Below are 26,777 nucleotides of genomic sequence, written 5' to 3' on the forward strand. Positions count from 1 at the left end.
TAGCCTCTCTGTGCCTCAGTTTCCTTCTCTGTAAAATGAAGCTAATAGGACTATTGTGAGAGCTAAATGGGCTGATAGTTGTAAAGCTCTTAGAACAGTGTCTGGGCATACAGTAAGTGCTATGTAAGTGCCTGTTAAATATATCATAGTCTGTTCCCTCTACCCTTCGAGGCCCTTCAGGGGAAAAGTTAGAAGATAACAGCTTCAACGCGAGACAAGTAATTTCCAGACACTAATTTCTAAAGGAACAGATCTCTAGAATCCCAGTTAAGAGGTATTTGCCCCTTAGAAGACTGAGAGGCAGGAACGCGTTGATGATGGTGGAATCTTTGGCAGGTGCCTGGCCCCACACGCCGAGCTGTTTGGGGGGCACGACCTACTTCCTCGGGTTCCTTCCATCCTTGCAGGGAGCCTGACACTGAGAGCTGGCGGCTTTTCTGGCGCGGGCCAGGGGCGGGCCAGGGGGAGGAGAAGGAAGGAGCTCCCGGGATCCCCTCGCCCCCTCCCCCAACTGCCCGGTGAGTAATGACATTCACGGAGCGGGGAGGGAGGGAGGAGAGGGGCAGGCTCGGCGAGGCCATGTGATGCTGGGCGAGAGAGAGTCGCCGCGCCGGAGCCTCCTTCTTTCCTGCCTCTGATTCCGGGCTGTCATGGCGACCCCCAACAATCTGACCCCCACCAACTGCAGCTGGTGGCCCATCTCCGCGCTGGAGAGCGATGCGGCCAAGCCGGCGGAGGCCCCCGACGCTCACGAGGCGGCCAGCCCCGCCCATTGGCCCAGGGAGAGCCTGGTTCTGTACCACTGGACCCAGTCCTTCAGCTCGCAGAAGGTAGAGCCGGGCCGGGAGCCGCCTGCGCCGGTGGCCGGGAGGTTTGGGGAGGGGAGCCCCAGGGCTTGAGGGATCTGACGGCAGCGAAAGACTGGAGGGGGAAACTTGGGGTCTGGGGGTTCCGGAGGTCGGGGGACGCGGGGGTTCCTTCCAGGGCTGCTCACCTGGGAGGCGACAGGCCCTGTCTGGGCCCCAGGAGCACAGTTCTCAATTTTAGGAGCATCCATTCTGCCTCTTTCCCTCCCAGAAACAGCAGGTCTGTCGGGGTGCGGGGCGCGGGCGAGTGGGGGGGGGGGGGGGGGTGGGGGCTGAGAAAAGAGACAAAGGCGAGGGGAAGAGAATGGGCACTGCTGGGAAGACGGCCTGGTGGGGTGGGAGGTGCTGCTGCTTCAGGGAGGGAGAAGAAGCGCTTCCTGGGGTCCAGCCCCGGTAGCCCCCTCTCAGTCCCTCCCTGCACGCTGCCCTCCCGGACACTGCAGCCTCCCAGGTCACAGCTCCTCTGCCCCTCTGTCTGCGGGCCTTCTTCTGGCTGGGGCTTGGAGGGTCTGTCCCCAGTCGTCGCCCACCCCCCACTCCGTGTCTTGGGCTGAGAAGGAAGGAGTTAAACTATCCCCTCACACCAGCTCCGCTCAGCCCATCAGGTCTGTTTTGCTCTTAAAGGCACAGTGTGGCTTCAGACCCTAAAATGCTTCTAGGACCTAGGGGAGCTGAGGGGCAGTTGGAAATCCAGTCTTATGCTGGATTCTCAGGGTTCCCGCTTCCTGGGGGTGAGGCAGTGAACTGCACCCCTCAGACAGGGGCGCCTCTAGGGGCGCAATCTCCCACCCTGGGCGGTTGTCCCGTCTCTGGGCCACGGATTCAGCACCATGGCCAGGGCCCAGAGGCAGGTCCTGCCGGGGCCTAAGCGGCACCACTGCCTGACCCTCTGACTCCTGTTCTTCCTGGAAGATCCTTTTGTTCCACTCGCTTCTTTTTGCAGATGGAAAAACAGATTCCATGAAGAAAAAGGGCCTTGAAACCCAAAGACTTGGGTTTGAGTCTTGGTCCAGGCTCATTTCATCATCTGGAAAGCGGGATAGTGATAATAACAATAGCTACTTCCAATCCCAACTCCTTCTCAGGGTTGCTGATAGCGTTGTTGAAGAAGGGGTATAACTTAGGAACTTAGTGTTATAAACTGGGACTACTCAAACTTGAGCGTGCATTAGAATCCCTGGAGGATCCTGCTTAAAACTCAGACTGCTGGATTCTACCCCAACGATTCTGAGTCAGTGGGTCTGGAATGGGGTTCAAGATGCTGCTTTTCCAACAAGTGACCAGGTGATGCTGATGAAGCTGGTCCACCAATCATATTACCCACTGACTCACTGTGGAGCTGTGGACAGGTCCCTTTGCCTTTCCAAAGCCTCAGCTTATAATCTGTAAAATGGGGTGAATGCAGTAACTTCCTCAGAGGGCTATTGTGACAGTGAAATGTGATATGATGCACAAAAGTACTGATGGCAGTGCCTGGCGAGTGGTCAAGACTGTTGATAATGAGTGTTATGATTTTTTTTTTTTTTTTTTTTGAGACAGAGTCTTGCTCTGTTACCCAGGCTGGAGTGCAGTGGCACGATCTCGGCTCACTGCAACCTCCGCCTCCTGGGTTCAAGCGATTCTCCTGTCTCAGCCTCCTGAGTAGCTGGGACTATAGGCACACACCACAACACCCAGCTAAATGTTTTGTATTTTTGGTAGAGATGGGGTTTCACCATGTTTGCCAGGCTAGTCTCGAACTCCTGATCTCAAGTGATCCACCCGCTTTGGCCTCCCAAAGTGCTAGGATTACAGGCATGAGCCACCATGTGCTGCCATTATGATGTTATTAAAGCACTAGGTAAAGGAGGGGTCAGAGTTAATCAAGGTCATACTGGAGTCACCCACAAATTCTGCACATGCTTGCACATGCCATGCCTCGTGCAAGGAGCCTGGGGATGGGGGCTCTGGAGATGAATCAGACTGCCCTTCAGATTCTAGAACCTCCTTCCACCTAGAACCTGAGGAAGGGGGCCCCAGTGGCTGGGACCAGACGGGGAAAGGGAGATGGCATCTCCCATAACCATATCATGAGGGAGCATCCTGTTCTTTGCCTCATGAAATATTTCCTATGTAGCCTGAGCTCAGGGCTGAGGTGGCCCCTGAGTCAGGACGAGACCATCTGCTGCAGCCCCACTTTGGACCAAGTCTCTGGCCAAGCTAACCTGGGCATCTTTTTGTCTCCCATACCAGGGCCTTCCCCCTACCCAGGGGCCCATGGTGGATTCTAGAAGCAGTGTAGCTTGGCAGAAAGGGCATGGGCTCTGCAGTCATATAGTCCTGGGTTCTATTTTCATCTTGGCTACTTACTGGCTGAATGACCTTGGACAAGTCACTTTATCTCTCTGTGCCTCAATGTCCTTATCCGGAAAAGGGATTTTACATCCTATCCTGCAGAATTCCTTTAGAAGACACAGGCATATGTTAACTGCCTGGCATGTAGCAGGAGCTGAGCAGGTGAGTTTGCTTCCTTCTCTCCCATCCTGAAGGGCCTTAATTATATAAAGAGGGCAGTCTCCCATTGTCAAGCATCTAAATAGCCTGTCTTTAATGGCACATGAAATGTTAATGGAGAAAAATAGCCCACCTCTAGGAGTGACGGTGGCTCCATTGGGCATCTGGAGATCATTCCAGACCCAGAGGGCAAGAGGACAGTGTGTGGGTCCAGGACCCAGACTCTATGACCAGACTGCCCGGCTTCCATCTCAGCTCTACCACTGACCAGCTGGGTAATCCAGTGCAAGCTGCTTAACCTCTCATGCCCCAATTATCCACACCTGTAAATTGAGAATATTAATGGTGCCTCCCCAACAGGGTCGTTGTAAGGATTCTGCAAATGTATCCATGTCAATCACCTAGAATAGCACGTGGCACATAGAAAGTGCTCAGTTAAGTGCTGGGTGCTGTTATAAAGGCATGGATTTTGGAATCAGCCAGACATGTGGTCAAACCCCAACTCTGCCATTCCCAGCTATGTGACTTTGTGCAAGTATCTTCTTTATCTCTCTAAGGCAGCTTTCTCATATATTTGGGGGAGAGGGTTGGGGAGATAGAGTGATATCATGCATGTTCACACACTTAGCACAATGCTTTAAATAACTGCCTGTTAATAGTGAGCCTTCAAGCACTATCATAGGTCATGGTTTGGGGCCACAGGGTTTGAAGGAGGCTCTAAATGCCTAAGATCAATGTTAGGATGCTTCTGAGGCTATTCCTGCCCCCAGCCTCCTAACCTTTGTGGGGAAGAGTGAGGTCAGGAGGGGCAGAAATGCAGGGAGTCAGACCAAGGTTCTAGCACTGCCAGTCCCACTAACTGGCTGTGTGACCTGACCCTCTCTGGTCCTCAGTTTTCTCAGCAGGGAAATGAAGCAGATGTTTGATACAGCCTGCCTCCCTCCTCCTTCCCCAGGCAAGAAGAACTGCCCTACCTCTCGGTGCCCCCTGCCTTTGGGGCATCCATCTGTCCTCCTACCTGCCACTTTTCAAAAACCAAGATTGCTACTTCCTAGCTGTGTGACTGGGCAAGTTACTTACAATCTCTATGCCTGTTTCCTCTTCTTAAAAGTGAGGGTACTGGGAGGTACTAGTACCAATCTCATTGGAATTCATAGGGATTAAGATCTAATGCGTGTAAAGCTCTACAATAGTGCCTGGCACAGAGGAGATGCTAATAAGAGTTGGCTGCTGTTACTGCTGTTATTTCCACCAGAGTGAGTCTCTGAGGGTTGTCCCTGGCTCCCTGCAGCAAGCCTGGTTCATGGTTCCTTTACTGCCTCCTCTCAGGGTCTGCCCTGTCTTGGATGTACCTCTGGAGGGCCCCTGGCCTAGCCTTCAGCTCCCAGGGGCAAGAGACCCAAGTCTGGGGCCTCCCAGAGGCCAGTTCTGACACCCAGGCATGGCAGGGGTGAAGGATGAAGGGTCTCTCCCACCCTGCCCTTGCCTTTCAAACTCTCAGGGCTGGTCCTCCAACTTGTCCATGCTGCACTTGACCATTACCGCCTCCCTTCACCTAAGAGGAGCCCCACAGAGGAGAGTTGATGGGGACAGCAACGAGACACATCCTCCCACTTCTCTGCTCAGAAGCCTGCTGTGGCTCCCCAGGTCCCTCCAGGAAAACTCCAGAGTCCTCACAATGGCCTCAGGCCCTCCTGCAGGGTCCTAACCTTACTTGAGTCAAGACCTAAGTTGGGGGAAGCGTATGGGCCCTTCTCAGAATAATGTTTTTAATTGAATAAAATAAAATGCATAGGATTTTTAGATTAGAACGAAAACCAATCGTATTGAAGTATGGCGTTATATAATAATATTTATGTTTCTGTATTAACCCCTTATATAACACGGTCTGGTGGCTGGTCTCATAACAACTGTCATGTTGGAGTCGTGATGAATGCGCATGATATTTTGAGACAACTGCAACAACTGTGAAGTGATGAAAATATCTGATTGCTAGTGGTGACAATATTGCAGGCACTGCTAAACGCTACCCTACTTTATCGCCTACATTCATAATTGAAGAAAATGCTAACTGTCAGTTTGAGATTACTGAAAATAAACATGTAATTTTCCCATCCTAGTTCAAGGAGTCTCTGAATTAATTCATGGATCCCTTGGCCTGGGAGTGTGAATTAAAAGATCCTGTGTACAACCTGGCCAGGTGTGGTGGCTCACACCTGTAATCCCAGCACTGTGGGAGGCCAAGGCAGGCAGATCATCTGATGTCAGGAGTTCAAGACCAGTCTAGCCAACAGGTGAAACCCTGTCTCTCCTAAAAATAAAGGCTGGGTGTGGTGGCTCACGCCTGTAATCCCAGCACTTTGGGAAGCCAACGCGGGCGGATCACCTGAGGTTAGGAGTTTGAGACCAGCCTGACCAACATGGTGAAATCCCATCTCTACTAAAAATACCAAAATTAGCTGGGCATGGTGGTGCGCACCTGTGATCCCAGCTACTCGGGAGGCTGAGACAAGAGAATCGCTTGAACCCGGGAGGCGAAGGTTGCAATCAGCTGAGATTGCACCACTGCACTCCAGCCTGGGTAACAAGAGTGAAACTCCAGCTCAAAACAAACAAACAAAAAACAAAAATTAGCCAGGTATGGTGGCACATGCCTGTAGTCCCAGCTACTTGGGAGGCTGAGGCAGGAAAATTGCTTGAACCCGGGAGGCGGAGGTTGCAGTGAGCTAAGATTGCACCATTGAACTCCAGCCTGGACAACAGAGTAAGAGCCTGTCTCAAAAAAAAAGATCCTGTGTGCAACCCTTTCTGCTCCTACCCTTCTTGTCTATTCCTGACTGCCCTGCCCCAGACACACTGGCTTCCTTGCTGTCTTTTGAGTATGTCCAACATGCTTAGAGCCTTAGCACTGGCTGTTCCCTCTGGCTGAAGCTCTCTTCCCCAGGCTCCCTCACTTCTTTCAAGCCTTTGCTCAAGTGCTACCTTCTCGAGAGGCCTGCCCTAATAGACCGCCTTAATTAAAATTGCTACCTTTCTCCCCTGACACCCTGGTACCCCGATTCCCCTTCCCTGCTCTATTTTCTCTTTTTTCGGAAGCACTCACCGTCTTTTGACAGACCAAATTGCTTATCATCTGCCTGCCCTCACTAACATGTCAGTTCCCTGAGAGCAGGGATCATCGTTTTGTTCACTGCTGAGTTTCCAACAAGACCTGGCACATAGTAGGCAGGCAAAAAACAAGCGGTGAAAAGGGATAGATTTGCAAGCTGTAAGGTGTTATGTTAAAAAGCCATTTGACCCTGTAAATATAAAACTGCTCTAAAAATAAGACCTATTAATTTTTTTAAAAAAAGAATTTGAAATACGCTGAGGTCAGAGATGCTAAGTGTCTTTTACAAAGTCACACCGCAACTACATGACTAGGCAGAGACACCAACCCAGCCCATCACATAAACAAGGGCCTGGGTGAGGAGCAGCGGCGCCTGACCATGACAACGAGGCACTGTGGGTGATTTTCAGGCACCCACAGGGAAGCTTGTTTACCCAGAGATGGTTGATGTCTAATCACACTCAGTGGTGACCACCTAGCTCTTGTCCAGCCTCCAGGGAGCAGAGATGGCAGATGGCCTTGGTAGCTGAATGCCCTTCCCTTAGGCTTGGTTTCCTCTCTGGGTCCCCCTCCCCCCACAGGGTGACACATGGCTGTGGCCTGTAGCTCTGCTAAAGGTGAAAGTCTCCTTGGCTGCCTGCCAGGGTGACCCCAAAGCAGCACCAAGCAGGATTATCACGCCTCTAAAGATAGTCCCCTCCCCAAATAGCAGCCCTATCTGACAGCTTCATGGGAGACCCAGGGCAGGTCATGGGAGCGGCCCCTGGAGGCAGGTGCCCTGTCAAGATGGAAGGCCAACTGTCTGGCCCTACCAAAGGCAAAGGCCTGGTTTGGGCTGTTTCCACCCATTCAGAGGTCCCAGCCTGGCCTGGAGGATGGAGGGCCAGGTAAAGACAAGAGAAGGGGGCTTTCTGCTCCAGCCAAACTCCAGTCTCCACTACTCTGGGCTTCTCCAGGGCACAGGTCGCCTATGAGCTCAAATATACACATGCATACATGCTCCCACGCATGCACACTAACACTGACACAGGCACACACTCATATGTGCACACATGGGCACTCTCACATCCACACTCACACAGTCCTTGAATACTCACACTTACTCATACATTTATCCATGCACACCCACACTCACGCACACGCACACACACACATTTGCTCACTCATACACATGCACTCACACGCTCAGACCCAAACAGATGCTGCCCCTGGGCTGCTCACTCTCTGCAACAGTTTTTCCCCCTCTCTCAGACAGAACCAGAAGCTCCCTCCCACTGCCGAGGAGGGAGGCAGAGCCAGCCCTGTCTCCTGCCTCCTGTAAGGTTGTGAATGTAGCAGTGTCAGCTTGCAGCAGGGCTGCGGGGCACTCTGTGAACACTGAATCCAGCCCCCTTGTTTTGTTGATGAGAAAAAGGAGGCTCAGAAAGGGGTAGCGATAGCTCTAAGGTCACACAGCATTGCTATGGCAGATCTGAGATGAGGACTTGAGTCCCTGCCTCCTAGCTCAGGGTCTCTACCTGCACCATGCACCCCACCTATAGGACCTGCTCTTGACTAATGGAGCAAATAAGGCTGCGAATGAATGTTGGGTGTTTCAGGGTAAGTTACCTTTCCCTTTCCACGATCCACATAACAGGAGGAGGTGTTTATGTTCACTGTGAGGGTGGGGCATGAAGTACTCTAGGACACACCAGGGTGTGTGCGTGGTGTGTGTGTGTAATAAGTGATGCTAGAACTCATATATTAACCTTCTGTGCTGGGGCTGCTTCCACAACACCCCACTTCAACCTCACACTTGCATTCCTCACTTCACAGAAGCTAGAAATCAGAAAGAGCAAGTGACTTGTTCAAGGTCACAGAGCAAATAAGCAGTAGAGCTAGGCTTTCAAGTCAAAGTCTGTCTGCCTCCAAAACCTGCCCTCATACCAGCAGCTGAGACACATTATCGCTACTGTGTTCCAGGCACCATTCCACAGGGACTAATGCATTTAATCTTCACAACAGGCCTCCGAGGCAATTACTATAGGACTTCCACTGGATAAGAGGAGAAACTGAGGCACAAAGAAGTAAAGCTGGCCAGGCATGGTGGCTCACGCCTGTAATCCCAGCACTTTGGGGGGTCAAGGCAGGTAGATCACTTGAGGTCAGGAGTTCAAGACCAGCCTGGCCAATATGGTGAAACCCCATCTCTCCTAAAAATACAAAAATTAGCCGGGTGTGCTGGCACACTCCTGTAATCCCAGCTTCTCAGGAGGCTGAGGCAGGAGAACTGCTTGAACCCAGGAGGCAGAGGTTGCAGTGAGCTAAGATCGCACCACTGCACTCCAGCCTGAGCAACAGAGGGAGACTCTGTCTCAAAAAAAAAAAAAAAAAAAAAAAAAAGTGAAGCTACTTGTAAAGCCAAGTCATCTAGCAAATAAGTGTAAAGCTGGGATTTGAACCGCCACCATGCAGATTCTGCCCATGACGCCGTTTAACTTGTGTCAAGTTCTGGATGCTTAACTTGTCCCAAGAACCACCATCTCAGCTGTGGGTGGAGACACTGATACTCAAGGGGAATGAGCCTTTCCTCTTTTGGGGATACCCTCCCTCTCCCCTGGACCAGAGTGGAAGGTTGGGAGGAAAGCGTAAGAATGGGGCCACTTGCCATCTTGCCAGGGGATCTTGGACAAGTCCATCCTTCCTTCTGAGTCTCAGTCCACAGGCAGGGGGCAATAGGACTAGGTGATCTCTAACCGTCTTCTAGCTCAGAAATATTGGGCTGGGTCAGGAGCATGCCCCAGCCTCAAGGCTCTCCGGCAGCTTCTACTAGCTCAAGTGTTTGTCTGGGACCCCCTAGAAACATAAAGACTCAGGAAGGGGCAGGCCCAGAACTCCCTGGAAGGAGCTCTCAGGGCAGAGAGCAGTGCTTTGGGAGTCAAGAACCTTGCTTCCAGTTTGAAGTGTGCTGCTGAATTGCTGTGTGACTCTGGGTAGATTACTTGCCCTCTCTGGGCTTTAGTTTTCTCATCAAAAAAAATCTACCCTGCTGTAGGGGCTATTGTGAGTTTCCAACCAGGCAACCAGATGAGAAGGTGTTTGGGGGAAATAAAGGGCTCGACTAATGTTGGCAAATTACTTTTCCCCTCACTTAGTATCCCAAATAATTTGAGGAATTTAGCTATTGATTATGATAATGATAAGAATTTCTGGCCAGGCACGGTGGCTAACACCTGTAATCCCAGCAGTTTGGGAGGCCGAGGTGGCCAGATCACCTGAGGTCAGGAGTTCAAGACTAGCCTGACCAACATGGGAAAACCCTGTCCCTACTAAAAATACAAAAATTAGCTGGGCGTAGGGGTGGGAGCCTGTAGTCTCAGCTACTTGGGAGGCTGAGGCAGGAGAATCGCTTGAGCCCAGGAGGCAGAGGTTGCCAAGAGCTGAGATTGCGCCACTGCACTCCAGCCTGGGCAATAAAGCAAGACTCTGTCTCAAAAAATGAAAAAAACAAACAAAAAAGAGTTTCTGTGAATGTCCTGGCCAGATCCACTCATGGGGCCAGGCTGAGTGTTCAACTATGATAACGATGATCACGAATTGAGTGCCAAGCATTTGTCCCAGACTCTGGGTTGGTACTGTCAATACTCTCATTTTTAAAACAAGGAAACTGAGGCTCAGAAAGTTTAAGGACTTTGCCCATACTCACACAGCCAGGAATCCTATCCCAGGTGTGTCCAGCTGTCAAATCCAGCCCCTTAGCCACCCGGCCGCATTGCCCTTTGTCCCCCAAGCAGAACTGCGCTCCTCCCTCCACCAGGCACATGCCCCTGGGAGATATCCCCCCAAACCCAGGTGCCCAAGAACGGGCTGAAAGCAACCGTGTCCCCTCCTGTGTGTGACCTCTGACCTCCCTCCCTGCACACCCCCGCCCCACCTGGGCAGAGTGTCCCCATGTGTCCGCCCGCCTTCCCCGCTCTGACCCTGGCGCCTGCAGGTGCGGCTGGTGATCGCCGAGAAGGGCCTGGTGTGTGAGGAGCGGGACGTGAGCCTGCCACAGAGCGAGCACAAGGAGCCGTGGTTCATGCGGCTCAACCTGGGCGAGGAGGTGCCCGTCATCATCCACCGCGACAACATCATCAGTGACTATGACCAGATCATTGACTATGTGGAGCGCACCTTCACAGGAGGTACGGCTGCCTCCCCACCCAGGGGCCCCCTCCATACCACAGATCCCCAGGGGCCCCCACAGGCTCAGACAGGGTCCCAGAACTTTGGGAAGCCTGGGAAATTCACTGGAGCCATGGGCAAGGCCCAGTCTCCCCAAAGGACAGCCACAGAGCCACAGGCAGGGTTCAGATGCCCCCAAGAGCCCCAGAGCCACAGGCGTGGCTACTGATCCGTAAGGAACCCAGAGACCTCCCTCTCCCCTGGTACCGTAAGGGCACAACCCAGACACCATCCCCACCAGGAGCAGTGGAGCTATAGCCCTTTCCCCCTAGCTCTGGAGTCACAGGCATGGCCCCTTCAGCATGAGTGGCTCCAGACCACCCTCTAGGTCCCCACAGACAGGGTCCAGATCTCCCAGGGGTTCCAGAGCAAGGGCAGGGCCCAGCTCCCTCTGGAACATAGATTCCCTAGGAACCCGTAGGAACCCGAAGACACGGTCTCAGACACCCCAGAACCCTGAGACAGGGGAGGGCCCAGGTACCCCAGAACCCTGTGGATAGGGGTGGGCCCAGGTACTCCACAACCCCACAGGTAGGGGAGCTCCCAGACACCCCAAAACCCTGCAGACAGGCGAGGGCCCTGACACCCCAAAACCCTGCAGACAGGGGAGCGCCCGGACACCTCAGAACCTCGCAGACAGGGGAGGGCCCAGATACCCCAGAACCTCACAGAGCCCCCCGTCCTCTCCCCACTTAGGCCCTCATCAGGCTCAGGAACTCACTGCCCATTGCAGAAGTTCAGACAGCCATTGGGAGGGCATCAGGGCCCAGACATGCACTGTTTTAAAAGAATGTGAATTGGTTGCCAATGTTTAAAAGTCCAGGGGACCCAAGCACTGAACACCCAGGTTGCAGCTTCTCTTAAATCCTGCAACACTGGGGCCTAGGCGCTCGCCGGGCAGCAAGTCTGGAGCTGAGAGGAGCTAACCCTCGGGGACAGCTTGGCAGAGCCCAGTGAGGAGAGATGGCCGGTCCACCATTAGGACCCCTGTCTGCCAGCAGCCAAGCCCGAGCGTGGGTGGGCCCGGGGCCTCTGGGCAGAGATATCTTGGGGCTCAGGGATGCTGGGGGCAGGTGGCCGGGGCAGATGCCCCTCTGGCTGCCCTGCCCAGCCCCTGGCGGTGCCCACAGAGCACGTGGTGGCCCTGATGCCCAAGGTGGGCAGCCCACAGCACGCGCGGGTGCTGCAGTACCGGGAGCTGCTGGACGCGCTGCCCATGGACGCCTACACGCACGGCTGCATCCTGCACCCCGAGCTCACCACCGACTCCATGATCCCCAAGTACGCCACGGCCGAGATCCGCAGTGAGTGCCGGGGCAGCGAGACGGCCCCTCCGCTTCCCCCATTCCCTGCCACTCCTTTCTTCCAAAGGAAGAAAGGCCCTCTCCTGGGCCTCTCTCTGTCCTCCCCTTCCTCCTCCTTCTCTCCCTCTTGCATTCTCCATTTGTCCCCACCTCTCTCTGAGTGCTCGGGGTTGGTTTCTGACTCTGCTGGTCTCTCTCACTCTTGCTCTTTCTCTCTGTGCCTCTTGCTTGCCATTTCCTTCACCCCCGACTTCCCAGCCTTCCATCTCATTCACCCAGTTTCTAACAGAATATATCTCTCTTCCTGTCTGCCAGTCTCGCTCCCATCCCCCTCCCCTGCCCCCTACTCTTGTCCTGCCCTCCCATAAAGAGACTATGCGGCTGTCTGTCCCCACAAGGTTTGTTCTCCCCGCACGAGTTTCAGCCTTAGATAGTCAGGGCTGTGCTTGGTGGCCAAGGGCACTGAGTGACCTCAGGGTTAGGATTACCAAGGAAGGCTGCCCAGATGTGACAAGGCCCCCAGTGGGGTCTCGGATTGAAGGTCACCCATGAGCATATCCTGTCCTAATGGCCAGCCTAGACATGCTCACAGCCTGTCCTTTTGTATCTGACACCCAGTGAATGGATGTTGGATTAAATCAGATAATCCCTCAGCAACTGTTTACAGACTACGATCTAGGCTTTGAACAAACACCATGGGGTCCTACAGCCAAAAGACACCTGAAGATTCTCAGTAGATAATAGGTGCTCAGTAAATGGTCATGTCATCCTCCTCAAAGGAATGTGGCTAATGTTCAAAGGCAGGGTTGAGGTGGTGTTAAGTTGTAGAACTCAACCCTGTCCCTTGAGAACCACTGTCATGGAACAAGACTCAGAATATTTTTTTCTTCTTTTCTTTTCTCTCTTTTTTTTTTTTTTTTTTTTTGTGAGACAGGGTCTCCCATTCTCATCCAGGCTGGAGTACAGTGGCACAATCTTGACCCATTGCAACCTCCTCCTCCCAGTCTCAAGTGATTCTCCCACCTCAGCCTCCCAAGTAGCTGGGACCACAGGCACATGCTGCCACGTCTGGTTAATTGTTTTGTATTTTTGGTAGAGATGAGGTTTTGCCATATTGCCCATGCTGGTCTTGAACTCCTGACTTCAGGTGATCTGCCCACCTTAACCTCCCAAGTGCTGGAATTACAGGCATGAGCCACAGTATGTGACCAAGACTCAGGACTGACCTATACATCCGGCTCCTGGCAACAGCCCCCTCAACAACATTTATGAGGCCCTGGGGACTGGGGAGAGACAGGAATAGATACAGCTTCTGCCATCCCAGGGTCAAGTTCCATGGAAGAAAAGACAAGTCACCAGGCAATTACAGTGCAGGACTAAGTGAGTTTGAACAAGCTCTCAGGAGGGCAGCCTGGCACTCTAGGTCAAACATGAAAAAGCCCACATCTTGGAGATTACCCTGCAGTTACACTTGAACACATGCACCAAGAAGTATGAGCAAAGGTATTCACTGCAGCGTAGCTGGCAAGAGCAAGAATATTGCTGGAAATAACCCAGCTGTCACGAACTGGGAACTGGGTAAATAAGTTATGGGTACTTCCATACAATGGAATACTGTGCAGATATTTTTAAAAATTAATAGGTGTATGGAATGCTCCCTAAGATACATTAGTGAGTGGAAAAGAGTGAAGGGCAAAAAAAAAAAAAAAAAAAAAAAAAAATCTAGTGTGCTATCATTAGTACTCAGAAGGGGGTTAAATGGATACACAGGTGCTCACACTGCAAGGAGTATTTCTGGAAGGATACACAGAAGCTGCCAATAGTTTGTGTCTTTGGGGAGTAGAACTAAGAGACTGCAGCTGCAGGGGACAGAAATTTACTTTTATAGTACATTCTTCAATATTGTTTGAATTTCAACAATATACATGTATAACCTGCTCAAAAATAAATTCATTTAAAAATAATTAATCTGGTGCCCATCAGTGTTATGAGCAGGAGATCAGGGAGGTTGTGGACATACACGATGTCCACCCCCGCCTCCGAGCCACAGAAGCCTTCCAAAATGCAGCAGCGACTGAGGATGTGTAGCAGGTAGAAGGGGAGGAAGAGGGAGAATTCTTTCACATTCTGGAGTAGGACAGGGTATGTTGTGTTTGGGGAATGGAGGAAGTTCAGTGTGGTACAAGTGTAACCCAAGGTGGGGTAGAAATGGTTGTGGTGCATGTCTGGGGAGAAGGGTCTGGCAGAATTTGAATTTTGTCCAAAGAGCAGTGGAGAAACGGTGATGGGAAGTGATGTGGTCAGATCTGCATTTTATGAAGATCTCTCCTCTGAGGGAAGAATGAACGGGGCAGGCCCTGGCTGTTGGTAGGTGGGGACCTGGTCGAGGGCTGGAGGCAGTCCCCAAGGGCTTCTGGGAGTTGGGGGCACTCCCTCAATCTTGCCCTGAGCCAGAGCAGACCCAGCCCATTCCCTCCCTCCCCCTCATTCTCTGAGGAGGCAAAGAGGATCTCAGGGCTCCAGCCCAGCTGGGGGATGAGGGGTGGGAGGTCCCAGAGTGCAGAAGGAGTAGAAGCCAGCCTGCAGCGACCCCTTAATCAGTCTCAGATCTTCTCTTGGGCTGGCCTGCCCTCCTGGAGTCTAAAGCCAGCCACATGGGCAGCACTGGGTGACAGGCAAGAAAGAAGATGCTGCCCTTGACCTTCACATTCATAAAACATCAATGAGACTTAATATAGCCCTGAAGCTGAATGATCTGGGAGTGTGTTTACTGGGATTTGTGTCAGGACAGGAGATGGGGCAGTGGGTGGTAAAATCTCAGAGGACAGAAGCTAAACAACCTAAGTCACTAATTCATTTCATTCCTTCATTCAACACTCACTGAGCTCCTGCTCTGTGCCAGGCCTGTGCTGGGTTTTAAGGGAACAAAGATGAATGTGACATACTGACATAGCCAGTTCTCTCCAGAAGCTCAAGTGTTAGAGGGAGACATACACATTCAGCGATAACTACGTTAGCACTATAATCTCCATGTACAGCAAGCAGGCAGGTTGTGGACTGCACAAGTCCGGGCGGGCTCTTTTCATATAGACAGCAAGGTTAATGGAATTGTGACTGGCAGCTCTGATTAGTGTGTTTGCATTCCCTGGCCTAACTCTGTAGGGTGTAAATTGGGGAAGAAAGACATTGAGTGGGCCCACGTCCTAGAGAATCAGGAAGGGCTTCATGGAGGAGGAAATCTTTAGCTGAATCTAGAAGGGAGCTTTCAGGAAAGGAGGATAAGGCTAGTTTAGGAAGAAGTAGTAGTATGGGCAGAAGCCTGGAGGTGTGGAGTGGTCTGGCACATTCAGGGAACAGCAAGCATGTGGCGTGGCTGAAATGTACATCTTGGGACAGGAACAGCTGAGGAAACTCAGTGAAAGATGGAGTTGGTGAGAGGGAGGGAAGTGGATCCTGAAGGCTCTTTGAAGGCAAGTTGGGGAACCAGAATGTTATCTGAGGGCAGTGAGGAGCCAGGGATGGGTTTTAAACAGAGAGTGGCATGGTCAAGTGTGTGAAGAACATATCTCTGGCAGGGGTGGGGAGAAGGGCCTGTAAGGGAGAGAGGGGAGGTGGCAGAGGGTGGGTAAAATCATCCAGGTGAGACATTAATGGGGTCTGAACTAAGAGTCAGTTAAATGGAGGAGGTTAAATGTGAGAAAATATGAGAAAGATGGAGGAGGAAGAATCAACAGGACCTGGGAATGACTTGATGTGGGGTGAGGTAGTGGGAGGAGCTGAGGGCAAATCCAGGAATCTGGCTGGGCTTTGTGTCGGGGAGGGCATGCTGCAATTTGGGAAGAATGCAGGGAGAGAAGTAGTGAGGCAGGGAAGATGACCAGGTCTATGGTCGGGTCTGTCGGTTTCTGACATCTACTACTCGTCCTCAAGGGTAGAGTCTCCTCCTCCGTGAGATTTCTCATCCCCTTGTGCCCCAGGCAGGCAGCCCCTGGGTCCCTCTGCCTTGCGTTCATTCTTCCCTACAGATTAATCATGCTGTACCATAGAGTTTACTTTTATTTTTTTTAATGTGTATTTTATAATATTGCTGAGGTGTATTATTTACTTATTTTGACTTTTTTTAGAAAAGGGGTCTCACTCTGTCACCCAGGCTGGAGTGCAGTGGTGCAATCATAGCTCACTGCAGCCTCGACCTCCCAGGCTCAAGCGATCCTCCTGCCTCAACCTCCTGAGTAGCTGGGACTATGGTGTGCACCACTACACCTGGCTAACTTTTGTTTTTTTTAAAGATGGGTTCTTGCTATGTTGCCCAAGCTGCTCTTGAACTCCTGGGCTCAAGTCACCCTCTCACCTCAGCCTCTCAAAGTGTTAGGATTACAGGAGTGAGCCATTGGCTGAGATTTCTTTATGTGCCTGTCTCTCCCACCAGCCTGAGCTCAGGGCAAGATGGCAGCTCATCTGTCACTACAGCACAGCCTGCAGTGCTCCCTAAGTATTGGCTGTTGACAGTATTACTCCTCTGACCAGTGTTTGGATGGGGCCTACTTCAAGTTGTGTAAGGGAAGTGATGGGGGCGCAACCCAGGTGTCAGAGGGATGGGACCTTTCCCATTCTCTCCCCAGGACATTTAGCCAATGCCACCACAGACCTCATGAAACTGGACCATGAAGAGGAGCCCCAGCTCTCTGAGCCCTACCTTTCTAAACAGAAGAAGCTCATGGTGAGTACCTCCAGGCCTGCTGAGTCCCCTTCCCTACCAGCTGCTCCATGGAAATGAGCAATAGGAGAAGCTAAGTAGAAGATAAGCAGTTCTAAGTAGAAGACCAGCTGATGATATGAAATGGAAAAACCCCTGGCTTGCTTTTCCAATCCTGTCCCCTACCATTTACTAGCTGTTAGACCTTGGGTAAGCCACTGCTGCCCTGGGGCCTCAGTTTCCTCATGTATTAGGTTGTGTCTTTAAAAGCAGAGCATTGGCCAGGCATGGTGGCTCATTCCTGTAATCCCAGCACTTTGGGAGGCCGAGGTGAGTGGATCACTTGAGGTCAGGAGTTCGAGACCAGCCTGGCCAACATGGTGAAACCCCATCTCTACTAAAAATACAAAAATTAGCCAGGCATCATGGCGGGCATCTGTAGTCCCAGCTACTCAGGAGGCTGAGGCAGGAGAATTGCCTGAACCTGGAAGGCAGAGCTTGCAGTGAGCTGAGATTGGGCCACTACACTCTAGCCTGGGCAACACAGTGAGACTCTGTCTCAAATAATAATAATTACAATAAATATATAAATAAATAAAAATAAATGCAGAGCACTGAACAGGGGTTCTTGGGAAAAGGAGGTATTGAAGGATTGCTCTGAGGGGGACCCCAGAGGGATGGGAGGGATAAGGAAGAGGAAGCAGCTAAGCCTCATTTGATTCCACAGGAATCTCTGGAGCACAAATGGTACCACAAAGGTGATCAACCTTGAAGTAAGGGGCCAGCCTTTTATCCCCTCATATCAGTGGGGCATTGGCTACAGATTATTGGAGGGAGGGGTGAGGGCAGGTAACCTCCCAAGTATTTGTGGGCAATGCAGCTTCTTATTGGCTGAGAGAAGAGACAACTGTGAGCCACTAACAACCAGCCCTCCCAGCATCGGGGTATAAGAATGTACCAGGGATCTAGGCAGGATAGTCAAGCTCACAGGACTGTTGTAGGCACCAGATGAGGCACCAGGGGGGCATCCTATACACTTGGGGGGTATTTGGAGGCTGGGTTTGCAGAAGAAGTTTAGCAAAGCTCCTTCCATCCCTGAACATCCTAGCTCTATTGAGGCCAACTCAGCTTCTCTTGGCCCTGTCTTGCCCCCAGGCCAAGATCTTGGAGCACGATGATGTGAGCTACCTGAAGAAGATCCTTGGGGAGCTGGCCATGGTGCTGGACCAGATCGAGGCCGAGCTGGAGAAGAGGAAGCTGGAGAACGAGGGTGGGTGCCAGCCCTGGGGGAGGTGGGGGCTGCAGCCCACCTAGCCTACTCTGCCCCTGCCCAGTCTCAGCCTCTTTTTTCCCCAAAGGTCTCAGAGGACCTCCCCAGGTGGTTAGGAGGATGGGCTATGGAGTCAGACTAAGGTTCAAGTCGTAACTTGGCCACTTCCTAGCTGAGTAACTGTGCTCAGGTTCTCCCCTCTCTGAACTTCAGTTTCCCATCTATAAAATGGGGATAATAGTAGGACCTGCCTCAAAGAGCTGTTGAGACATTGTGCGAAATAATACATGTAGAGTGCTTAGATTAGGGCTTAGCACATAGTAGGTGTTTAATAAAGGTAGGTGAAGATGATGATGAGAGTGGTGACGGCCACTACCCACCACGCCATCCCACTTTCCCTGCCCAAGAATGCATTATGGCTCCTTCGTGCTCCAGCCAGACATCCAAGCTCACCCAGACTCTCCTTGTCCTTAGTTTGGCTGGATATGAAATTCTTCCTGCTCCCAGCTGGGCCTCTAGACTTGGACATGCCAGCTTCATTCTACGTCCACACTTTTGCCCCCACAGCCCCTCCCTCCTGGAGCACCCTTCTCATATCACTCCACTCCATTTTGCCTGTTACACACCATCTTTGCCACAGCCCTTCTTCAAACCTCATTCTGAGCCTTCCCATCTTGCTCCGTTTAAGACCTGTGAGTCTTGTCTCCGGAACAATGCAAATTTATGGAGCATTTGCAACAGCCTCCTGCGTATGCATGACTATGTGTACATACATATCTCTATGTATGTTAGAGTAAGAATAACTTGAATTAGAGTTCCAGTTTTGCTGCCTCAACTATGTAACCTTGGACAAGTTGCTTTCCCTATTGGAGCCTCAGTTTCCTCATCTATAAGATGGGATGGTAATAATACAACTTAACCCTCTCTTGCTGGTCTCTTGTGAAAATTCAATGTACTCAACACACTGCCTGTGCCATTACTAGTTTAATACATAAGGCAGCTAAAGGCACGCACATTCTCCAGATGAGAAAACTGAGGCTCAGAGAGATGAAGCGAGTTGTTCAAGGTTAGGCAGCTCATAGACATGGTTAGGGCCAGAACTTGTTCCCTCTCGATGGGTCCAGTGTTGTTTCCAGCATCTCACAACTGATGCCACAAGCACAAGACACACACAGAGATCTCATGTCTCGAACAGAGACATCATCATGCGTACTGAAGCCAGCTGCCTTAAATCTTTTCTGAAAACAAAGCCTGGTATGACTAAGTGAGTAAAAAATAATAACACATCTCAAAGGGGAACTTTTGGCTGGGCGCAATGGCTCATGTCTGTAACCCCAACACTTTGGGAGGCCGAGGCAGGTGGATCACCTGAGGTCAGGAGTTCGAGATCAGCCTGACCAACGTGGCGAAACCCCGTCGCTACTAAAAATACAAAAATTAGCTGGGTGGGGTGGTGGGTTCCTGTAATCTCAGCTACTTGAGAGGCTGAGGCAGGAGAATCTGCCTGGGAGGCAGAGGTTGCAGTGAGCCCAGATTGTGCTACTGCACTCCAGCCTGGGGGACAGAGAGAGACTCCGTCCCCCGCCCCCCATCACAAAAAAAAAAAGGAACTTTCCTATTTCTATCCTAATGGTAGCTAAGGGGAGCTGTTGCAGAGTTAATGGCTCTCAGGGGCCAAAAGGCTTGGTAGTTCAGAGATGGGCCTTTGGGGGACAGAGTCCCAGCTCTGCCATGCTCTTGGTGGGAGACCTTGGACATCAGGTATATGTTATTCACTTATGCATTAGTTTCTTAGGACTTCCATAACAAAATACTACAGACTGAGGGGCTTAAAGAGCAGAAATCTATTGTCACACAGAGCTGGAGGCTAGACATCTCAGATCAAGGTGCCTTGGGGTGGGTTTCTCCCGAGGCCTCTCCAGTGGCCACCTTCTTGCCGTGTTCTTACATGGCCCTTCCCCTGTGCTGCACAAGCCTGGTGTCTTTGAGTCCAAATTTCCTCCTATAAATACTTTAGTCCGATTGAATGAGGACCCACCTTAAGATCTCTATTTTAAGGTAATCATCCCTTTAAAAGCTCCATCTCCAAATACAGTTACATTCTGAGAGTTTAGGGGTGTCCAATCTTTTGGCTTCCTTGGGTCACACTGGAGGAAGAATAATTGTCTTGGGCCGCACATAAAATATGCTAACACTGATGATAGCTGATGAGCTTTAAAAACATCGCCAAAAAAATATCGGAATGTTTTAAGAAAGTTTATGAATTAGTTTTGGGCCACATTCAATGCCATCCTGGGCTGCATGTGGCCCGTGGGCTGCAAGTTGGACAAGCTTATTCTAGGGCTTAGGGCTTCAACATGGGAATTTTGGGAAGGTCACATTCCAGCCCAGAAAAATCTACACATTTAATAGACCTTACTGTGTGTCAGGCACTGTTCTAAGTGTTTCACAGATTCCAACTCATTCAATCCCCATAACAACCCCAGGAGGTGGGTAATACCAGCGATCCTGTTTAACAGATGAGGATCCTGTTTAACAGATGAGGAAGCACTAGCTCTGGGCTCTTTCCTGTTCTATAAAAGGGTGATAGGTTGGACACGGTGGCTGACGCCTGTAACCCCAAAACTTTGGGAGGCTGAGGCAGGTGGATCACTTGAGGTCAGGAGTTCGAGACCAGACTAGCCAACATGGTGAAACCCTATCTCTACTAAAAATACAAAAAATTGCCTGGGCATGGTGATGGGCACCTGCAAGCCCAGTTACGTGGGAGGCTGAGGCAGGAGAATCACTTGAACCCAGGAGGCGGAGGTTGCAGTGAGCCGAGATCACACCGCTGTACTCCAGCCTAGGCACCAGAGCAAGACTCTGTCTCGAAAAGAAAAAAAAAAAAAAAAAAAGGCAGGGGTGATAGCATGAGTGCCTACGTTCCAGGGCTGCTGCGAGGACCAATGAGCAAATGCATGTAAGGGGCTTAGCACAGTTCCGGGCACACAGTACAGAAGGGTCCATACATATTGTGATCCAGAGAGACACAGGGTCTGACCTGAATGGAGGCTAGGGTGGATGGTTCTGGAGAATAGCCTCGGACATGCATTCCTTGTGAGATTCCTAGACTGGGATCCTGCGGCTGACCCCTGTCCTGAGGTCTTCTGAGAGGAGACAGCACTGCACTGTCCCATGATGAGATAAGTGGGGTTGTTCAAGATGGAGAGGTGTCCTTGCATCCCTCTGGGGCTGGGGGAGGTAGCAGAAGCCCCAGGGAAGTGGTTATGGATTTTAAAGGTCTGACTGGTTGGGCCCACATGGCCTCTGTTGTTCATCCAGCTTCCCTGAACCTGACTGGGTGAAACACTTGCATGCCTTTCATTTCTTCTCTTGTGGGCAGAGCCCAGTTTTGGAAGGGATTTTAATGTCACAGTTGAGACCCCTTGCATGGAGCCAGATGGCTTTGATGCAGATTCCTGATCAACCACTACCTAGCTCTGTGACCCTATGGATTTCACTTCACCTCTCTGAGCTCATCTGTAAAATGTTGATAATAATAGAATCAAAATCATAGCAGGATTGCTGGTGGAGGATTTGTTTTGTTTTTTTTTGTTTTTTTTTTTTTTTTTGAGGCGGAGTCTCGCTCTGTCGCCCGGACTGGAGTGCAGTGGCCAGATCTCAGCTCACTGCAAGCTCCGCCTCCCAGGTTTACGCCATTCTCCTGCCTCAGCCTCCAGAGTAGCTGGGACTACAGGCGCCCGCCACCTCGCTCGGCTAGTTTTTGTATTTTTAGTAGAGATGGGGTTTCACCGTGTTAGCCAGGATGGTCTCGATCTCCTGACCTCGTGATCCACCCGTCTCGGCCTCCCAAAGTGCTGGGATTACAGGCTTGAGCCACCGCGCCCGGCCAGGATTTGTTAAGATAGTAAATGTTGAGCACTTTGCACAGTGCCTGGCTCAAGGTAAAATGTTCTAAAAAATAATTATTATTACCATTCTTTTTCATTCATTTAATCAAATATTTATTGAACACTTACTAGATGCTAGGTCCTGGGGATAAATTAATGAGTAAAACTCAGACCTCATTATTGCTTTCATGGAGTTTGCAGTCTTACAGAGGAAAAAGACATTAGTCAAATAATCCCATAAGTAAACACAGAAATGCACACAGCAATAAGTGTTAAGCTTGAGAGTAAATGAACAGGATTAAGTGGATAAAGTTTCCTTGAGAAGGTGATATTCAAAGTGAGACCTGAAGGATGAGAAGGAGTCTAGAGAAGAATCAGGGAAGATATGACCCAGACTGAGGGATGCCATGGAGTGGGAGAGAACTGGGAACTCTTCAGGAACGGGCTGCTGCGTGGGGAGTCCTGGGGAGAGTGGTGGGAATGAGGGGAGAGCTGCACCGGGTGAGGCAAGATCACGGGCCTCAGAGCCTACATTTACAAGTTTGGATTTTATACTAAGTACAATGGGAAGTCTCTGGAGGGCTTTGAGGAGGGGATTGTATCAGTTAGTTTCTGCTGTATAACAAACCATTCCAAATCTGAGTGACATAAAAGAAGGGCCTTTTATTTGTTCATGATATGTGGCTTGGCAGTGTGGGCTCAGCTTAGCTGGGATGGCTTGCCTCTCACACATGGGGAATGGCTGACCTCATTCCTGCATTTCGGGCCAGCAAATTTAAGACAGTAAATGTTGATTACTTTGCAAAGTGCCCAGCTCAAGGTGAAATGTTCTAAAAATTATTATTACCACCATTCTTTTTCATTCATTTATTCAAATATTGATTGAACATCTCCTAGATGCTAGGTCCTGGGGATAAATTAATGAGCAAAATCCAGACATCATTCTTGCTCTCACGGAGTTTGCAGTCTTTGAAAAAAAACCATGAGTCTTAGATGGCAGGAGGAGCAAAGCCATCAAGATGCACACATTGCAAAGTGGCATGCGTACAGGAATGGGAGGGACTCATGGCCCTGTTTGCAGTCTCCATGGGGCTGAGTAGTTCTAGTTTTATATTTGAGAGGATTCCAATGGCTGTGTGAAAATGGACTTCAAAGGAGACAGAGGGGAGGCCGGTGCAGCAGCTCAGGTGAGAGATGATGTTGGTGTGGACCGAGATGGTTGCAGTGGAGATGGTGAGGTGTGAATGGACTTGAGAGGTAGTTTGAAGATAAAATGAGCAGGAATTTACATGGGGGTTGGCAGTGAGGTAAAGGGAATCAAAGGTAACTCCTGGGCCAGGCATGGTGGCTCACGCCTGTAATCCCAGCACTCTGGGAGGCCAAGACAGGTGGATCACGAGGTCAAGAGATCAAGAACATCCTGGCTAACACAGTGAAACCCCGTCTCTACTAAAAATACAAAGAATTAGCCGGGCATGGTGGCATGTGCTTGTAATCCCACCTACTTAGGAGGCTGAGGCAGGAGAATTGCTTGAACCTGGGAGGCGGAAGTTGCAGTAAGCTGAGATTGTGCCACTGCACTCCAGCCTGGGCATTTGGGAAACAGTGAGTTTGTGACACCCAAGAGAGGGTGTCACAGAAACCATTAGATATTCCAGCCTGACTCTCAAAGGAGAGGCAGAATTTGGAGATTCAGGAGTCCTCAGTCAATACATGGTGTTTAAAGCTATAGAATTGGATATTTTCATCGAGGAAGAGAGCAGAGTGAGACAAAAAGAGGAATCGGGACTTGCTGTATTAGTTATCTATTGTGGCATAAGAAATTGCTGTCAACCTCAGTGTCTTGAATTTTAAAATCATTTATTATGTCACACATTTTCTGCAGATATGGAGTTCTGGAGCAGCTGAGCTGGGTAGCTCTGAGTCATGGTTGCATGATGCAGGTTGCCTTCAAGCTGTCAGCTGGGGCTGCAGTGATTTGAAGGCTTGACTGGGGCCGGAGGATCCAATTCCAAGTTGCCTTATTCATGTGGTTCTTAGCTAAAGGCCTCTGCTCCCTGCTGGCTGTTGGCAGGAGACTTTAGTTCTTTACTCAACATCCTATTGAGATGGGCCTCTCAATAGGCTGCTTGCGTTTCTTTACAGTATGGTTGCTGGCTTTCCCTGAGCAAGTTATCCCAGACAAAGAGAAGACACAGAAGCCACATGTCTTTTTTTTTTTTTTTTTTTTTTTTTGAGATGGAGTCTGGCTCTGTCACCCAGGCTGGAGTGCAGTGGCACGATCTCAGCTCACTGCAACCTCTACCTCTCAGGTTCACGCCATTCTCCTGCCTCAGCCTCCCACATAGCTGGGACTACAGGCACCCACCACCACGCCCGGCTAATTTTTTGTATTTTTAGTAGAGATGGGGTTTCACTGTGTCAGCCAGGATGGTCTCGATCTCCTGACCTCATGATCCGCCCGCCTCGGCCTCCCAAAGTGCTGGGATTACAGGCGTGAGTCACCGTGCCTGACCAATCACATGTCTTTTATGATCTACTGCTGGAAGTCACTCTGCCCCATCACTCATTAGAAGTCACGAAATACAGCCCCTATTCAAGGGGAGGAGACTTGGGCTCTGCAGAAGGGAGGAGCATATCAAGTAATTTGTGGCTGTACTTTAAAACTACCATACCTGGGCCAGGCATGGTCATGTGCACTTGGGAGGCTGAGGCAGGAGGATTACTTGAGCCCAGGTTTCAGACCAGTCTGGGCAACATGGTGAGACTCTGTCTCTACAAGAAAGTACAAAAATGAGCTGGTGTGGTAGTACATGCCTGTAGTCCCAGCTACTCAGGAGGCTAAGGCAGGAGGATTGCTTGAGCTTGGGAGGTTGAGGCCACAGTGAGTCGTCTTCTGGGAGACAGAGTGAGACCCTGTCTCAAATAATAATAATAATGATAATAATAAAAAACATAACTACCATATCTATGCAGAGGTTCTCCCACACTGAGCGGGGATCAGGGCAGAGGAGTCAGCAAAGTGCACTGAGGAGTGGCCAGTGAAGTAGGAAGACCCTCATGTTAGGAGGAACCATGGGAGGACTGGGTTTTAAGGAGACAGAATGGTGTCAGTGCTGCTGGGAGCTTGAGCAAGCCAGGATAGGAAAGCGTGCCCTCGGTTTTCTACCATGGATGTCGGCGGTGACCTCGCCAAAAGCATTTCACTGCAACCTGGGGCAAAAGCCAGACTGTAATGGACTGAAGACCGCATGGGAGGCGTGGAATGAAGGTGGTGAGTGTAGATACCTCTTTTGAGAAGGGTAGAGGTGAACAAAGAAGGTGGTGGTGGCTGAAGAAGGACGTGGGGTGACAGGAGGAATTGTTTTTGGACAGGAGATATACAAATGTGTTCTTGTGCTGGTGGAAACAGTGCAGTGGAAAAGAGGAATCGGGGGTTCAGGACGGCGATGCAGACGCCACAAAGACAGGAGGGGTGTGGTTCAGGCAGGGGCCCCATAGAGAACAGAGGACATCTGCAAACAGGGGAAATGGAAGAAGGCTCAATAAAGGGACTGTTTACCCAGGCACAGGCGGGATGCAGGGGCATCCCAAGGCAGAGAAGAATACCCCAGGCCTGAAGTCTTGAGATCACAGGGTCATGAGAGCAGATTCAGGAACCTGGACAGAGGTGGTTACTGGCAGCCCATGGTGACGCGCAGAGAGGAGCTGAGGGAAATCAGTCCGACGTCACTGTAGCCCTCCCTCCTCTCCTGCCCCTGTTTCCTACTTGCCTAACTTTCTGAAGCCAGAGGGCATGAGCCCCGGGGACTGGAGCCAACAAGTGAGCTTCTTGGGGTGCAGAACAACATGGAGAAGGGGGAGGAGGACTTAGAAAGGCAACCTGAAGAGATGCGGAGATGCGGCGCAGAGCAGGTGCAGAGGGTCCATGGAGGGCTTGGCCGTGGGGTTAGGACACGCCCTGTACTGTGTCCACATCAGCAGCATGGAGCGGTTTTGCAGCCTTGAGGTGGGGAGTGTGAGCTTTCATGTCTGAAAGCTGCTATCTTCTGAACGAAGCATGAGGTGATGTCATTGGCTGAGAGGAAACTGGGGAAAGGGTGTGAGAAGTGTGAGAAGAGAGGATGAAAAGATGCAATTGTCTCCACAGGGAGCAGGAAGCACTCAAGAAATATAATAGGACTCTGGGCAGCACGGAGTGCCCTCCTGGGCTTTGCGGTCCGACATTAAAGTGTAACAAGTTGGCCTCATTGTGAGATCACCTCCAGCTGGCAGACCCAGAGAAGTACAGAAAGGGCTCATCCAAGCCTGGGGTTTGCAAAGGGAACACACAACTGGAGAAGAGAGAACGGGAAAGGGGTCAGATACCAGACTGCTGCCCGGGCGCACACACAAACACGGACGCACATAGAAGGCCATCAGCATTTGCCTGCAAACATAAACACAGGCATGAACATAATAGTGAACATGTCTAAGGCAAACATCCAGATGCACCTGGGCTTATGCTGCACTCACATGTGTGGTAATCCCACACCACGTGGACACAGATGCCCAGTAGCTTAACAGAGTGGTTACAACCACAGAATCTGGAACCAGATGGCCTGGATTCAAATATAGGCTCTGCTTTGACACCTATTAGCTGAGGCTTTGACCAAGTTACCTAACCTCTCTGTGCCTCAACTGCCTCATCTGTAAAGTGGGGATAATAACATCACCTACTTTATAGAATTGTTGGAAGGTCCAGGGAATTACACCACGCTTTCCTGGTTCATCTCCTATCTCTCGGGCTGCTCCTTCTCACATCCCTTGCTGGTTTCTCCATGTTGCCCAGTATCTAAACCTAGTCCCTGGGCCCGTTCTCTGATCTGTCTACCCACACTCCCTTGCTGGTAGCATGCAGTCTGCAGCTGGGGACTTATGTCACTTGATCCTTTCACTGT

General features: G+C 50.8%; 1 protein-coding gene across 1 annotated transcript in view; it reads left to right on the forward strand.

Annotated features, from left to right (window-relative positions):
* The first annotated feature begins 453 nt into the window (after nucleotides 1-453).
* Nucleotides 454-26,777, forward strand: part of GDAP1L1 (ganglioside induced differentiation associated protein 1 like 1) — a 33,511-nt gene continuing 7,187 nt past the window's right edge. The window contains exons 1-5 of the mRNA XM_033186475.1: nucleotides 454-830; nucleotides 10,442-10,634; nucleotides 11,805-11,978; nucleotides 16,601-16,698; nucleotides 17,830-17,944. Of these exons, the coding sequence (XP_033042366.1) occupies nucleotides 651-830; nucleotides 10,442-10,634; nucleotides 11,805-11,978; nucleotides 16,601-16,698; nucleotides 17,830-17,944 (760 nt within the window). The 5' untranslated portion in view covers nucleotides 454-650. The remainder of the gene's footprint in view (nucleotides 831-10,441; nucleotides 10,635-11,804; nucleotides 11,979-16,600; nucleotides 16,699-17,829; nucleotides 17,945-26,777) is intronic.

This window comes from Trachypithecus francoisi, unplaced genomic scaffold, assembly GCF_009764315.1.
Source record: "Trachypithecus francoisi isolate TF-2019V2 unplaced genomic scaffold, Tfra_2.0 Lachesis_group21, whole genome shotgun sequence".
Classification (NCBI taxonomy): Eukaryota; Metazoa; Chordata; class Mammalia; order Primates; family Cercopithecidae; genus Trachypithecus; species Trachypithecus francoisi.